The following is a 17,966-nucleotide window of genomic DNA, read 5'->3' as shown; positions in this document are numbered from 1 at the left end:
GTAAGTTTACAGACTACAGAATAGGTAAACAAATAAAAATATGATTAAAAAGAGCAGAAAGTGTGAGTGTGGAGTATTGGCAGGAGGGTTAACTTTAGCCAACTTTCATCAGTTGTCGTTCTTTCACAGTCAAGATTGTTGATTTTCAGAGGAAATTTTGAGTGACTAATCTTCTCCCTTGCAGTGTAAATGCTGAATAGGTACTAGATAGGTACAGACAAACACCTATGTATAGTTTTCTGTGATATCTCTGTTCTACTTTAATGACTCCAGGACACCAGTGAAAGCAGACTAGTTGGAAGCCCTGATGTCTCTAATCCTCTTTAACTGCACCCTGCTTCTCTCACCAAAGAGAAAACTAGTGGCAGAAAATCATTTTTCTACTCCATAGCCCCTCAACAAAGGCTTACATTTGGCTCTCGGCCTTGCACAGTTTACTCATGGAGAGCGTGAATTAGCGAAATAGGGAGACAGAAAGACCAAGAGGGAAAAAATAACACATCAACAGCTGGTCACAAAAAACAAGGTCGAAACATTAGTGATTTTTTTTTTTTTTAAATGGCAACGAAGGACAATCATTTACTTATGTGAAATCGCTGCTCTTTCTCAGTTTAACTCAATTGTGAATTTGCTGATCTTGCTCTTCAGTTGTGAAAAAAACACTACTGTTTTTTAAATTTTTGCTTGTCCAACTGTGACCCAGATGTCAACACAGGTGTAAAAGATTTTTTTATACTTCATGTATCCTTCTGAGGCTTTTTTTTTCTTCTCCCCATGAATCCAATACTTGGCAAAGACAGGCTCATTGTTTTCCCAGCATCTTTAGCCAAAGTACGCACCCCGCTGCATGAACACTCATTGAAATAATTGAGTGGGCTGCATTTTTTTCAGCTAATGTCAGCCTGAACGCCACGTTGAGGGAGTTCAGTCTGCTCTGGGAAATGATACCTTTAAGGGCTGAATTGAAGGATTTCCTGTGTTTTAAAAAAAAAAAAAAAAATCATTACTGCCTGGAAAGTCCTCTCTCTGAATTTAATTTTTTTTGTGCATTGGTAATTATAAAACTCTGCTGAATTCATCGCTTTGCTTTGACGGACAGAATAATACAGCAGTATTAGTAAATAGATTTCAATCAGTAATACAGGGTGTCCCTAAAGTCTGGACACATATGAAATCTCATTAACTATAGCTTTTTTTTTTGCTTCCACAGATTAAAATTGGCTACAGAAGAAAGAGTTGAACTAGTACTTCTCAGTGGACATGAAGGATGGACATACTGAAAAACAGGGTTAGGGTTGGGGTTGTGTGTTTTGGTTTAAATTAAGTAGCATTGGCCTACTGAGGTGAAGAGTTGTGTGTGTGTGTGTGTGTGTGTGTGTGTGTGTGTGTGTGTGTGTGTGTGTGTGTGTGTGTGTGTGTGTGTGTGTGTGTGTGTGTGTGTGTGTGTGTGTGTGTCTAGTAGTGTGTCCAGTGTCTAGGATCTGTTGTTGTACTGTACTGTTGTATAGCTCTCCTGGTTGGGCTGGTTGTCTTCCAGTTGGAGGTCCTGGTTTGAATCCCACTGGGAATGAGCCGTGGATCCTCATATCTTTGCTATTTTGGTTTGTGGTGGTGGGTGTGAATCAGTTGCCTGGGCCAGACTGTTGTCCTGTTGTGCTTTGGTGTAGCTCAGTTTGTTGGGTTGGGTGCTTCCAGTTTGGAGTCTCTGGTTCAAGTCCTGTGAAAAATGGACAAATTTAACGATAGAGTTAGGGGAGTGATTGTTTTTCTGGGGGGGATAGCATGACCGATTCTTTAGTTTCAGATGATAAATCTGGTCATCCATAACGGGGTTTGACCATGACACTGCCCGTTTCTTTAAGCTTTTTAACCACCTTGTCACTGTGGAAAAGCCAAGTGGAATCCTCCTTTGATGCATAAAATTCATCTGCTATCTATTGATATGTCCATCCTTCACGTCCACTGAGAAGTATCAGTTCAACTCTTTCTTCTTTTGACAAAGTCATATTTAATCTGTGGAGGAAAAAATATATAGTTAATGAGATTTCCTCTGACTTTAGGGACAGGATGTAGATGCTATACTGTGGAGACGAAGGAAAGTTCAAGATGAATGAAACCGTTTGTGAACTTGTAGAAGCGTTTGTGGATGCACATCTGTCTTTTGTGACCGCTGGAATGTTTATAGGCCAGTCTTTATGTGGAAATGAAACAAAACAGCATAATATTCAGATGTTCCAGGACTACACAACCTAAAAGTGGCGTTTGTTGCTTTGTCTTATGTAGTGTTTGTCTGGGCGGCCAGAGATGGAGACTGAAAGCTGGTTTCTCTGGACTTCAAGCTAAATTTAGGAGTATTTTTAGTCAGAATATGGTCGTAAACCCAAATGAGATGATGTATGTGTTATGGTGTTCACTGTACAAACACACGACTGCATGTAAATGCTAAAAATCTTTGGTTCCTACATGCATTTTAACCAGAAATGGGAACAGGGAACCTCAGTGCCTATTAAACAATTAATTTGCTGTAAGTTTATATAAGGCACATCAGCCCATTTAATTTTAGGTGCAAGGCAATCTGGTTTACTCTGGGCTCACAAACTTTCTGGGGTTTACAAAACCTAGAAATTGGGTGCCAGTGATGAACCTAAAAGTGCATTTCCAGCAGACTATTAAAGCCTGACCATTTTGTCTCACTGGCACTCCTAAATATAAAACTACACACACACACACACACACACACACACACACTGAGGACCTATTCAAACAACAATTACACTTTCCACTTTTCTTCCAAATTTCAGAATCCCCCAGCTGGTTTCTGAGCAAAGTTTTAAACTCCCAGAGAACCATTTAAAAGGTTTTATCACAATCCTGCATTTCCCAATCTAGGATTTACCTCAGGCAAGGAGGTTATGCTAATATTTAATTAGCCACCATCTGTCAATATGATATCTCCAAAGAAACTGTGTATTTCAGTGAAATTTAGCAGAAACGTCGGGATAAGAAACAGCTCATTAGGTTTCTGCCATTAGAAAATATATGCAATCTATAGTGGACTATCACAGATTAAGACACGATTCTGAATCCTGAGACATTTCAGGAAACAAAATCAGTGTAATGTATTTTTCAAGTGTAACGGCATGTCAGGATGCTGTTGAGCACCGGCCGGTGTCTCTGCTGCAGAGCTTCTTAGTTTGATTTGTCTCTCTGTTGCCTTTTTCACGTACCTTTGGGTGTTTTTCCTGCTGTAGCTGAGCAGCGCTGCAGGGATCAAACTGTATAAATGATTCAGAATTTCCTATAGCTTTCAACCCAAACCAGGGCTCTTATTCCCACAACACCCCTTTGCACAAAAAGCCCAGCCAAATAAAAATACACAAACACACTCTCAGGCACTCAGGAGAACCCAACACCACCCCAAAAATAACTGCATTCACTATTTAGAAAGTATTAAATGTGCCCGCAGGCCAGAAACACTGCACTAAAATAGAAATGGCTTTAAAGCAAGGAAAGTGCAGTAAACTTTGTAATTTTCATCTTTTTGTTGCGGTGTCTCTGGGTACTTTCTGTGGCATGCATGTTATTTTGCTGTGTGGAGAAGTTCTAAGCTTGATAAGCCTATTGTGCCTAAGTACACTGTAAAAAAAAAGTCGAAAATTGAAAATGAAAATTAGACCGGAAATGTGTCATAAAAAGTATGTATAAAATGGTGGAATACTGATCCATTTGAAAACTGAAAATAAAGGCAAAAATGTATTTTTAAATTTTTTGCTGATTTTAATAGAGTCAACATATATATTTTTTAAAATGCGTCGGGATTTTAATAGATGTTATCTGCAGTTTAACAAAGAAAAAGCTAGCGAAATGTGTATAATAATAATAATAATAATAATAATAATAAATAATTCTTCAATCCTTAATATGAATTTTTTTCTATTTTGAATAATAGCAAGTATATGTAAAATAATATTTTTTTCTAATTTTATTGTAGAAAAGCTGCATAAGTTTATCATCACACACCGTAAAAGTTTTTTTAAAAATACTGTTTGTAAAAAATCTAGATTTTACATTTGGACATTGTTTACTTTTTGGCCTTTTTCACACTCAACATGTATTTATTTTTTACCCCTCTGATTTTAGTAGATATGTATATATATATCTATATCTGTAATTTACTAATGAAAAAAAAAACAAAAAAAAGAAACACGGTAAATCTGTGAAATAACAGTTTAAAAAGCAATTATTCAATAATTATTTTAGATATCCTTATTATAGATTTTTTAAAAATTATTTCAAATAATGGCAGCTATCTGCAAAATATCAGTGTTTTGTTTTTCTGATTTTTTTTGTAGTCACATTGTTAAAGAAGAAATTGCTATTTTAAAAATACATATTTTAGATATGAACATTGTTCACAGTCTTGTCCTGTTTTTAGTTCAGTTTTCACAGTCAACATGTAAATGATTTCTTTTTCTGTAATTTAACTAGATCTTACCTGTAATTTAACAAAACAGGCTAAAATTATAAAATAATTGTTAATAATTATTTAATATCATTTATATAAAATAGATTTTTTGTTATTTATTTCAACTTATGGAAATCTAAATAAAAAAAGCTTTTTTTCATTGTTGAAATTGTCTTTTTAAAAAAGTATGTCACACACTGTTGACAGAAAATAAATAAAACGTAAAAAAATATTTGTAAAATACCAATTTATTTTTATGGTGGAGATGTAAATTAATACTATTTTCCCTCTGATTTTACTACTTATTATCTGTAATTTACCAAACGAGGAAATATCTGCAAAATAACAGTAAATTATCCAAAACAGATTTTTGCTAAAATTTTGTTTGTTTATTTGTTGTTGTTTTTTTTACAGTGTACTGTTACAAGGTCATTACCGGTCACTGTTTGGTGCTGTAGTTATTTTTTCCCTATAGTAAGAGCTCAATAAACAAAGTCTTTAAAGTTTTAGATTTTTAGATTAAATGTATGTAGAACTAATAATAAATAGCATTGATTTTTGTGATGTTCTGACCTTCTTGTTTTCTCCCACCAACTGTTTTCCAATGATTCATCACTCATAAAGATATCGACTATTCTGTGCACATTCACCCTCCCTCGTGGAAGAAACCCACATCCGACCACAGTGTGACCCTCCTGGTGTAACTATTCTCTCATATATATACATAGATGAATACGCCACGACGGTGTTGTCAGCGAATGTAACGGCCAGCTGGGGAGGTTATTAGACCTTGATGAAAGTCTGAGTGCTGCTGTAAGAGCCTGTAATTTATTCACACTGATATTTTCTTTTATTTCAACCGAGAACAGGTGGGAAAATTAATATTTAGGTGGCAAATTACCCAAGTTATCTCAGGGGAACACAAGCCTCGGTAAAGACGGAAGTTTCTTAAATATATTGCTCAGTGTCACCTATTTTGACTGCTGTTTATTGCACCTGAGGAATAAAGACGTGATAAACCTGGAGAACAAGCAGAGGGCCTGTGTTCTGAAAGAAGCCAGACATCTGCCTCGTCCTTGGTGTGTCACTGAGAAAGAATAAGGAAGCATTAGGACCATATGTCAACAGGGTGTTGTGCAGAGAGGAATTAAAAATCAATGTGTCCTCCTATCATCCGCACTATTCGTCTTTTTCATCACGAGCAGCGTTGACCGACGACCTCCACCGATTCTTCATCATGAGGTGTCAGAGGGGGGAAAGTCTGAAGAAACACAGCTTTGACCTTGATTTTTTTGTATTTTTACAGTTGATGAAATTGGCCATTAAGTGAGAAATCAACATTAATCTCGATAGAAACCAAACCATAAAGAAAATCAACAGCCTCCCACCTCTTTCACGCTTGAACCAGGGAGATTTAAAACACCTGGTCTCAGTCATTTCAGGATGTCTGTTTCAAGGACGATTATCACGAAGGGATTATAACTCTCATCTGGTTATGTAATACAGAAGAGGATTTGGGTTGTTCTTCCCCCCCCCCTCCCCAGTGGAAAAAATGGAAACTTTGTGACTATAGTGCATAATATTGGAGGCAGTTGGGAGGATCAACAGACTGACAAACTAATAAAACACACAGATGGAAAAATATAGATGCATTCATCCTTCTTTACAGAGATACAAAGATGATATCGTGCAGAAAATGTTTATTTACACCTAGAAAATTAAATGACATCTATCAGCATCAAGAAGTTTCATCCTGCATACAGTCAAATGTGTAACTAATCAGAGGATAACACCTACTGAAGCCTGTGTAAAGAGGCAGAGACATACTGGGAGCCAATATAAAGAGGCTAATACATACTGTGAGACTAATACATACTGGGAGACCAGTGTAAAGAGGCTAAAACTTAGTGGGAGTCAATATAAAGAGACTGGTATATATTAGGAACCAGTGTAAAGAGGCTAAAACATACTGGGAGCCAATATAAAGAGTCTAATACATACTGGGAAACCGGTGTAAAGAGGCTGAAACATACTGGGAGCCAATATAAAGACAAACAAACATACTGGGAGCCAATATAAAGAGACTGATATATATTAGAAACCAGTGTAAATAGGCTAAAACTTACTGGGAGCCAATATAAAGTGTCTAATACATACTGGGAAACCAGTGTAAAGAGGCTAAAACATACTGGGAGCAAAAATGAAGAGACTAATACATACTGGGAACCAATATAAACAGAATAAAACATATTGGGAGCCAATGATATGAGGCTAAATAAGTGGGAGCCAGGAGAAAGAGGATGAAAGAATAATGAATATTAGTATGGATGACTGGCTAATAATGGTACCACTGGTCACTGGGTGCCACTAATTTTTTTCTACATATGTCTACCAAATGTGGTAGATGAAGCATCCTGCCAGTAGTAGACATTACAAATTTTCCAGGGGGCGCTATGGAGCCACTTTGCCACACACATGCACAGGTCCCATAACATATATATAATTTTTCGCCAGTTCTGATGTGTGTGCAAATTTCCATGAATTTTTGAGCATGTTTAGGCTCTCAGAAACTCTTTTGAAAAATAATTCCTTGTGTTCCAATAGGGGCCTAATAAAATAGTGACTTTTTTCTCAATAAATTCTATAAAAGTCAGTTTGCAAGAGAATACAACATAACATGCAATGTATATTAAACCATGATAAGCAATTTACATGTCTCATAATTTCAAAAAAATCTGAAATATTATTGTCTTAGAAATACAGAAGGTCTCACAGACTGTAAATAATGTTAATTTTGTACTTTTTCAAACAAAAACAAGAGTTTTGGGAGCTGTGGGACCCGATAAATTATAAAATTTTCCACTTTTTTTTTACAGTTTTTTGGGCCAAATACACAAAAATATAATTAGAAACAAAGCCAGTTTCTTTACCAGCAACATAACATTTAATAAGTCTTTGTTTATTACTTATTTAGCTCATAATTTACCATTTAGCTTAATTGGTAGGATAAGTTGGACCAAGATTCCACTGTATATTCTCAAAGCTTTGGAACACTCTGCAAGTTATTCTCTTTATATGTGTCTGATTCACTTCAAAAAATCATCTATTTTACATCTTTGCCTGTAGTGTCTCAGAAAAGCTTTTTTTCTGCCATTTTATTGCAGTTTTTTTCTCCCACGAGCTTTTTGATCTTCATCTGCTGTATCTGTTGATGTTTTGTCCTTCAGTTTCTGTCACTTCTCCTTCTGCACTGAGTTTATTGTTATTTTACTGAATACAATATTAATTCAATATTAAATGTCACTCGGAATTTAGGTATTTCTCCTCCGAGTATCTCGAAAAATGACAGAAAAGCAAATTATATGGCTACGTTTGTCTTTTTTTATTACACTGACAAACACTAACCAACCCACAAACGACATTCTCGGCTTTTAATGACAGAATGAAGTTGCAGAAAGTGTTCACGAGGGAGTGTTTACACGCTTTACACTGTGCTTTAATGGCTGTTTATAGACTCCAGAGGTACAATGCGTTCAGAAATAGAGGGTTTCAGATTGGCTTTGGTTGGAGAGCATCTGAAGAGGATGCTTTGTCTGTGAAGGATGCGAGTGCTGGAAGATGTGAAAGGCTTCTCGAAAAATCTACAAAAAACCCTCCCAAAACAGGGAATGCTTTCCGACTGTTCTGTGCTGACATCAAATATAGAAATAACTGCAGCTATCACCACACAATCCTTCATCAGAAGATTCAGAAGGGAATAAAATAGATAATTGGTAGTTTATCAGCCTCTTTCCACGAATCCACAAAGACGCATCTTGCTCATCTTTTTTTACTAAAACTTCATAAAAAAAAATACCTTCAGCAATGTCATTAAATGCATATGAAGCTGAATATAACTCAGTATTTGAAGATTTTTACACGTGTGCTGGAGTCATACTGACAAAGTAAGTTTATATCCAGTATATATACATATGAGATGAAGAGTGAGGCTCACTTGTATTAAAAAATTAAGCCTAAGTTTGTCATCTGGACCTTTAGGGAAGGAAAAAAAAGCACAGAAAAGAGCTTCCAACTCTATTGACAGATGGTAACAGATGGAGGAAGAAACTCTTGCAAGTACAGAAAGTTTGTAGAAGACATAAGTAATAGATTTTTTAAAAAGGTGAGATTAATAGAGCTTTACTGCTGCCGTTGATGTGATCCTTTATCGCCACCTAGTGGACATTTAGGGTGCAGGGAAAAATATAGTACTGATTAGGTCTCAGCATCATTATGCAAAAAGCCATTGAAGTGTTACAACTGAATCTTTGGACAAGATTAGTTTATTTATACAAGGCAATTCAAAGTTGCTATATAAGACATCAAAATAATCCAGACAGAGTGTAAAAAGGACATAAAGCAATTTTAAAATGGTATTTCAAGTTATTAAAATGCAGCTTAAAAAACTCAAAAGCCTTAAATTTGACTGAGTTTCTCACTAAAACAAATGAGATCTGCAGTTTGCTAGGAGTTTGTTCCAGATTTATGAGCTGAAAAAATGAGTATTACCTCTCCGTGTTTTATTTTGACATTGGGGACAGAAAGTAGCCAGGAACAGCAATAATGTCCGTAGGGCATGTTGAATTATCCAAAAGTCAGAAACCAAAAAATCCAAATAAACATTACTTGTTGATTACTATGTTTCATTACTAACTCCATTACTAATCATTTCAATCAATATGTAGTGCAGTCATGTTCTTTACCTCTCACCGATCATGATTCAATGAAGATAATTCACTTGTTTTTCATTGAAAAAAAATGTTCAAACTTTTTTAAAATGTACATTGGAAATAGCTACATATAAAATGCAATAGTTTTAAATGTGCTAAGAAAAGAACTTATGCCAACAAAATTTTTTGTTGATCTCATCTCTCACAGCCTTTTAGAAATGTTTTGCATTATGATTAACATTTTTCAGCTTTCAATTAGTCAGTTTTTTTGATTTCTGTCTTACTAGTATTATGTTAATGGACAGTTAGAGAATTCATTATATGTGTATTGAGACTGTTGTTGCAAATTGAGTTATGCTGATCCTACAGTCTGCAGCCCAACAGGTGAAAAGGTGAAGCAATGTCACCATCTAGTGGAAATAATCTGAAAAGATAAATATGAAGTAGCTGCTCAGCTTGAAGCATTTTTTAATCAGTTTATTGTTATGCACTCCTTTAAAACAACAAATAAATACCCATATCTTTATGAATATGATCTGGGTAGATGCTGACAATTTCAGGAAATCTCAGATCATGCAATCGATTATGTAGCATTAATCACGGCAAAGCATGGGAGCAGAAGTTATAGAATATTAATGTAAACACAGCGTAAAATTTTAGCCAAGTTATTTGACAATGCAGTATGTATGAAAAGGCAGCTACAGGAAGTCAAGAGGTGGCCCCAGACTCACCTCTGTGAGGAGAATCCCTTCACTTGGACAATAATCCTGTTAGGGGCATGTTTGACTGTTGGCTAAACATTATGGAGGATCAGCCGACACATCAAAACCCACAATTCACCCCTAGTGATCCTCCACCAGTGTGTCCACTTCTGCTTTGCTTTTCTTTTTCATGAATCTAAGCCACATAACATTTAATTTGTTCATATATGTGGTTTATTTTTGATCACCAAAGCACTGGTTAAATATTAATTAAAACTAAATCTCATTTTTATTTTGGTAGGTGTAAAGAATTGGTATGAAAAGTCCAGATACAAACGCGGCAAAATATCTTCGGTTTGTGCAATGTAATTTTAAAAACAATAAATATTAAATTGCTCTACAGAGTGATGTAATGGGAAAGTTGCTTTGTGCCCTCAGTATAACCCCTGTTCTGATTAACCTCAGTTTAACCCCTCAGTGTAACTTTCACTCTTGTAAACTTTTGAACTCATAAGTCTTACTTCTGGGGATAATTAATGGCTCACAGACAGATCCAGTCTGAAGCTTCTGTGTCTCACCTTGTTGTTCCACAACAGTGATGCGAAAACAGACATTATAATATCATATACAATCACAAACTTTATTGTTCTTGCTTTCACCCTTCCGCCTAAAGACATGAATAGAAAATCCCATGATGCCTTTCATTAAATCTTCTTAGAGACACACCAAGTAAACCCTTTTCTCAACTTGATCACAATGCTAATTTTAGATGCACCCTAAAGGTTCACTTTAAGTCTATTTAAGACAACATTGTCCTGCTTTTAGCTGTGTTGTCTGGGATTTGAAATAATAAAACCATATACAATTTTTGGAACAACATGAAAGTTAGTTAGTTAAAAAAAAAACACACACACACACACACAGACGGGAGAAAGTATTGTAGCTGTCTTACAGATAATACCGGATATTCAAGGTAATTTTGTGTGGTATCGGTATACATATGTAGAGTAACAGTAAAGGCGGGGCAAAAAAACAAAAATACAACCACACAATTAACACAAATTAACCCTCAAATTAGGATCTGGGATTACAGGGCAGAGCTCTGCTTATTTTTACAGGTTAACTAGGCAAGCCCATTACCGGGCCCTGACCTCATCAGCTTCAGTTAAACGGTTCAACAAAGCAGAAGTGTTTGGTTGGTAAAACGCATGGTAACATCTTCACAGTGGAGACCGAGCAGTGGCTTGTTGTGATTTTCTTCCTCTCCTATTAGAGACAGTCAGTAGGACAAAGAGAGCATGGTTTTAATTCCTTGAAGGACGTTTGTCGCTGTAGCACCGAGGCAGAGCAGGAAAGAAAACACTGCAAGCATGAAGACAATACAGACGACAGCCACAGTTTTGAGAAAAACAAATACAAGTAGCATTAAAAGTGCTGTTTTATAAAGATTTCTATTTGTAACCTGCCCTGGTTGTGAGAAGCATTGCATTCAAGTCTGTGTTATGGATAAAATTAAAATGCCAAATGTCCTCTATCGTCCTAATCTTACATTTATGGTTTTCACACACAGACACAAAAATAGCATCAAGCACATAAAACAAATTTCTGTTGGACAAAAATGCAAAGAAGAAGAACAGTCCTACTTACATGTACAACTTGATCATTTTTCACATAGAAACACTTCAATTTTGGATTTAATATCCATTTAAATGCATTCTTGAGCCTCAAATTTATAATTTTCCTTTATTCTAGGGCATTTACAGTATGCATATATTACTTTTAACATGGGTATGTACTACAGTGCGCTCAAAACCTTCTTCCCAGAGTCTGTTTCTGCAGCACTTTGGGAAGCATCTCAGGGCGAGAAAAGATTTACAGATCAAGCCACATAATCAGATCAACAGAAGGAAAAGTAGCCGAGTTGTTTAGGATCACAGCACAGAAAGAAGGAGGAAGTGGTGAAGTGGAATCAAAATATGTTAAAGAAAAAGCAACAAAGTGTTTAAATTGTTAAAATGAGATATCGGGCTACCTTTGACTTTCTGTTTCGGAAATGCTGTCAGAAAAGAATAAAGCAGTAAAATGTTAATCTCTGCTGCAACGTCCAGCATTTGTGCAGTAAATATTGGACATATGCACAAAGAAAGACCATCATGAGAAATGTTGCACATTTAATCACAGGTGTTTTAATTTCCTGATGTCCTTATCTAGGCCTCACGCTGCGTGATAATCTAGACTCAGGGATTTAAGAGTGGATCACACTGTTAATTCAGTGACCACAATCCAACAGACATCAGCATGAAAGGAATCCAAAACTGCTTAGCATTTTAGCAGGCCCCTGTCAATCCAAACTACTTGGGTTTTTTCTTGCGTTTCCTCCCCAGAAACTGCAGTTTCACCATCATGTTACAAAGAAAAACACACCAAGCACCCTACAGTTGCCACCGGCACTATTATATTTCATCAGATCATCTGAAAATGAGAAGAATGATGCAGCGTAAGCCTGAATCTCCTCCAAAGGATGACAGCAAACAGCCGCTAGCAGCTAAGGCTGACTGACAAGCTGCAAGCTCATCCACCAGGCACTTAACATGAGGACTTCATGCTGGCGAGGACGACTTCACTTTGAGGTGCTTTTAGGTGAAATAAGGAAAATTAACACACATTGGCAAATACTTTAAAATCTCAGAAATGGATATTAAGTCTGTGACATAGTAGGAGCGCCATAAAGTTATGAAATTGGAGGGCAGGTGGAGTCAAAAGTCTCCAACATGAGTCTTACAGTAGGTCAGCTGAGTTTCATTTTCACTTACAATCTAGTTATGGTTAGAAATATATCAAGGTTTTTGGGTAAATTGTTGCACCATATGTGAAGTCTTTTCTTCATTTTCTGGGTTACAGACTTTTCTATGACACATCACAAACTGGAAAATATCTTTCCCACAAAACATAACTGAGAATGCATTTTAGTTGTATAGAAATGTCATTTGTAGGCGTCAGAGCTAGGTTTAGGTATGAAAACTACCTTAGAAAAATGTTTTGCTTTGGATCAAAACTGACCCTTTCACAATGTTTACTACATGTTAGGAGCTTCATTGGGTTTAGGTGCCAAAATTACTTGGTTAGCTTAAGGAAAATATAATGCTTTAGGTTAAAATTGACTCTTTTACAATGTTTACTACATGTTAGTAGTTTAGTTAGGTTTAGGTACCAAAAATACTTGGGTAGCTTTGAGAAAATATCATGGTTTTGGTCAAAGAATGATCTTTTAACAACACCATTGTAGCTTCTCATCCATTTTCAGGGTTAGAAACTTTTCTGACACAGATGTTATCCAGAAGAAAATGCAGTTTGGTTGCACAGAAATAGATTTTTAGGAAACCGAGCTGGGTTTAGGCGCCAAACTACCTGGTTAGGTTTAGAAATGATCATGCTTTGAGTTACAGTTTTTCTCAATTGTTAAGACACTAAATTCCATTCACTGCATTCAGCCTCCAACTGACGGCACACATTTCTCAAAAACAGGACTCTGCTGTCCAAATTTTGGACACTATTCATGGTTTGCACACAGTTTCCAAAACTCTTGCACTCTGTTTACAAAAGACGGAATAAGTTTTTTGCTCATTCGAACACACCTTTTTCCACTCATAGTACACATTTTTCAAACCGTGAACACTAGGAAGCAGAATTGGGACACTGTTCCAACACTGCTGTCACAATTAAGACACAACAGGTCAAAACTGAAAACACTTTTACCAATGAACTGCACACTATAAAACCTGCTGGGAAGCAGAATTAGCTGTTCAGAATGGATGTCCCTTTCCCAACATTAACTATATGTTAGGAGTTTGGTTAGGTTCAGGTACCAAAAGTCCTTTAGGTTTGGGAAATTATTGTTGTTTTAGGTAAATGATGACAATTTCACAACATATTTTAAGTTTCTCCTCCATTTTATTGGTTACTAGGGTGACAAGTCCCACCCCATTTAAAATATAATTGGTTGGCCGAAGAAGAGTGACAGTCAGAGTTTAGTTATATAAGAATGTGATTTTTGGGAGACAGGCTGTAGTATGAATTACTGCAACATAATTGCTGTTTCAGGTTTGAATATGAAATAACTCACTAAAATTCTGTAGCATCTAATGAGTAACCAACAGCTCATCCTAAACTGTTGCTGGACACTCGGTTAATTTGCACCCATTGAGGGATCCTGTCACTCAGCAGCACTAATGTAATTAAATGAGATTGATATGCCAATTCCAAATTAGCATGACCTAGAGTGTCTTAATCTCTCAGCTTCTTCTGAGCAGAATAGCAACACTGAGACTGATTAAGGACAGCATTAGATTTGGACATCAGCCATTTGGCAGATAGATTCACAGACACAAGTGTTTATAAGACAGGTGGACAAACACAGTATAGTTTCTCATTCATTAAAGCACAAACTACAGCTAGTGCTGCTGGAAGCATCATTCACTTTGCAGGTATTTTTTCATAAATCAAAGAATTAGGCAAATGTGATGATGGCGATAGAGGAAAAGTTGATGGATTACCAAAAATGAACTAAATGCGATTGATTTTTAGTGCTTTTCATCCTCTTTTGTTCTGGTTTTGTCTGCAAATTAGTGCCAAAAAATGCTAAACCAACACTACTCGATCCAAACAAAACAACAGACAGATGGTTAATAAAGAGGGACATCCAGCAACCAAAGAGCCAGAGATTTTTCTCAGAAGTAACCAAAAGAGAGGAAAAATATGTGTAATTTGGTCTTACAGAAGTGTGTAAAAGTTTTTGGCACTAAAGCTAAAAGTGAAGATACTTTTGAGCATAATGCTGCACAGTTTCATGCAAACAGAAATTAGATAAGCAGCCACTTTCTGTCTGTAAAATGGCATAGCACCAGTTCTCACTTCCAAAGGGATATTTGCACAGTTATTTAGAGTCTCGGTTTCTTCTGTGTCTTCATTTTAGCCCAGACAGAACCACACCATGAATTGCATACCATTCATTTGCATGTTGGGAAAAATGCATGGATCCTAAAAAGTGTGGCCTAGACTCACATTTAGCAGCAGACCTAATTAACCCATTGAGAGGAAACCCAGCCAACTTACCACCACAGTAATCCTGAGGCCACACTAATCACCTCCCTCCTACGCAAACCTGCGCTTTGGGATTCCACGGTGTTATAAAGAACAACTAAGGGTTTGAGACGCCCATTTCAAGGCTGGACACTCCACCGTGGAGACCACACCCAAACACTTCAGCACTATGGACTATTAAATGACAGAGCAGCCATGGGGCAGGCTCAGCAGACAGAGAACAGTGAGGAGATTGATGTCAAAGTGCTGCAGGATATGTACAGGAAGTTTGTCTTAGAGTGCCCAAGTGGAGTACTTTATCTGCACGAGTTCAAGCGTTTCTTTGGTGTGGATCCGACTGGAGAAGCGTCTGAGTATGCGGAGAACATGTTTCGAGCGTTTGACAAAAATGGGGTGAGAGACCAAAGGCAGCTGTTACAGCCTGGTTTACTGTGTTTGTACACAAAATTCAACATGTAACCCAATTTTTCCTCATCGTTTAGGACAACACAATAGATTTCCTCGAGTTTGTGGCTGCACTCAACCTTGTTTTCCGAGGAGACCTGGAGCACAAACTGCGCTGGTCGTTCAAGGTGTACGACAAGGACAGCAACGGCTACATAGACCGGGATGAACTACGATCCATAATAGATGTAAGTGCTTATGTCAACTACAAAGAAATAACTCATAGACTAAAATAACAAGCAAGTAAGCAGATGGTTTCCTGTTCACAGAATGGCTAGATTCCAAATTCCAGAAGCCCCCTGGTGTATTTTCAACATCTTAATCTAGGATGCAGTGTTGTGGATTAGGAGCAGACTGTGGAGTTTGGCTTCACCTCAAGTGTTCCCACATTCACTGACATTCTTTAAATTGCCAGATAACTTCACTTTCTTGCAATGTCACTGTACTTAAATAATTAATGACAGCTCGAGTCCAAAAAGTCTTTAACTTAATTATATAATCCTGTGCTTTTCCTGCTAAATCTAATTTAATCATGTCCATATTTCAAACTTTAACACATGCATCATAATTTAACAGTTAGAAGCCTCATGCTAAGGAAAGATGAAGACGACAAAAACAAACAACTCCTCAAGAATGAATTACACTGCCAGTCAAAAGTGCTTTTTATTTATTTGTGTTATTTTCTACATTGTAGATTAATACTGGAGATTAACACTTTTGTGTTTACAACATATTTTCATATGCATTCTTTTATAGTTTTGATGTCTTCAGTATTAATCTACAATGTGGAAAATAATTAGATAAAAACCACTGAATGAGAAGGTGTGTCCAAACTTTTGGCTGGAATTGGATATAATTAATATAATGCTAATTATATATAATTATTTTTTGTTTTTGTTAAACTGTTCAAACCTTCACTTAAAGTTAGTATAGGTGTATTTTTTCTTCGTGCGTTAGTGATTACATCTTCAAAAAGGGATCAGTAAAAGAGTAATCAAGATGTTTTCTGGATTTATGCCAAAGTGAGCATAATGCTGCTGCTAAATCCTCAGTCATTCTGTTATGTCATTCCTCTAAATAAGCTCCTGTCTTGAACAGTTAATGAAAAGGTCATGCATCCTCATTGCAGTAGCTTTTACTAAAATGGTAGCTGATATGATGCGATTTTCTCTTGTCTTATTAAAATGAAACATCACATTTCTTCATCTTCCCCATTCCAGAGCATCTATCAGGTCAAGAGAGGCTCCAAGACCAACACAGAAGACTCGAAGCTTACAGTCGACGAGGTTGTGAATCGAATATTAGCGGCTGTAGATAGTGATGGAGATGGTGAGCATTTAGTCACATTTAGTGACATTTGCACCACAGTTAAAGACAGACGACAAACCGAATCTGAGAAAATATCAGTCCTTTTTTCTGTTGCCTTTTTCTTGTTCCACAGGTACTATCACCATGGACGAGTTCATTAAAGGTGCACAGGAGGACCCCTGGGTGCTCAGTATGTTGAAGCTGGACATGAATCCGGCCCAGTGGGTCATGGAGCATAGGAGAAAGAGTGCACATTTCTGAAGCATCAAAACACCTCAAGCCTTTCCCATGTGGACAAAAAGTGGAACAATCACGGCTTCAATCCAAACATTTAATTACATCTGAAAAGTATGTCACACGCACAAGTTAACACTCATCTGAAAATCTAGGTTCTTCTTGTCAGCATTTGCAGTTTCATATTTACAGACTGGTCATTGTATTGTTCATGTTGCCATCATTTATCTTTTAGCAAAGGAACACTTATGGATGAGTATGAGCTATCTTACTGAAAAGGGTACATTCACTACTTATTCCTTTGGGTACCGTATTCTGTGACAGCTATACTAATGGTCAAGCTTAATTATGTTATCTTTATTCAAGAAAAACATTGCTGTAATTTTAAACAAGAGGATATACAGTACATGGCATGCTAACTCTAAGTGAGCCTTCCTGTTGTAAAGTGTCAATGTGTAAATAATCAATTATTTTGCTTTTTTATTGTCTTCTTGTTGTTCTTGTTTTTTTTACTATTTTTAGTTTTGCTTGTTGTTAAGCGAATAATGACATTATTGAGACATAATATATCATCACTATGGATACTGAATTACAGTACTGTAAGTAACATTGTTGTACTTTACTTTTAAAGGCATATTTCATGACATATAAATTCAAGTTCAATAAAGAACACGTTCTCATGTCCTGCTTCCAGCTGTACAAATGACTGATTCTCTGTTAGCATTGAGCTGAAACGCTGCTCTTTATTAGATTTTCTTCAATTTTCCTATCTAGAAATAGAGAAGAAAAGAAGCATGCTCTCAGATCACGTGGGACTGGCTAACTGTGTTTAAATGACATGTTTTTATGTGTTAGCATTGGAAAAGTCTAGAAGAACTACCTTAAAGCTTCACTCAAATTTGTTGTTGAGCGCATGGACAAAGAAAAACAGGGCCGTGCAGAGGCCTTTGCAGGGGCAGGCGCTCAGAGTTCAAAGGGGCCACATGGAGCACGAATTTAAAACAC

General features: G+C 36.6%; 1 protein-coding gene across 2 annotated transcripts; it reads left to right on the top strand.

Moving 5' to 3' along the window:
* Positions 1 to 15,087: 15,087 nt before the first annotated feature.
* On the top strand, positions 15,088 to 17,660 carry LOC111574912 (guanylyl cyclase-activating protein 2-like). 2 transcript variants are annotated; one of them, XM_023279734.3, is made up of 4 exons: positions 15,088 to 15,368; positions 15,458 to 15,607; positions 16,640 to 16,748; positions 16,861 to 17,660. In XM_023279734.3, exons 1-4 carry the CDS (start codon positions 15,171 to 15,173, stop codon positions 16,986 to 16,988), a joined length of 585 nt encoding a protein of 194 aa, XP_023135502.1. In that variant the 5' UTR covers positions 15,088 to 15,170; the 3' UTR covers positions 16,989 to 17,660. The 2 variants fall into 2 exon arrangements, with proteins under 2 accessions (XP_023135502.1, XP_035808500.1); XM_035952607.2 differs by having other exon boundaries at positions 16,640 to 17,660.
* Positions 17,661 to 17,966: the final 306 nt, after the last annotated feature.

Source organism: Amphiprion ocellaris, chromosome 1, assembly GCF_022539595.1.
Source record: "Amphiprion ocellaris isolate individual 3 ecotype Okinawa chromosome 1, ASM2253959v1, whole genome shotgun sequence".
In the NCBI taxonomy this organism is placed as follows: Eukaryota; Metazoa; Chordata; class Actinopteri; family Pomacentridae; genus Amphiprion; species Amphiprion ocellaris.
Note: the sequence above shows the minus strand (reverse complement) of the source record. Positions and strands in the feature narration are given on the sequence as shown.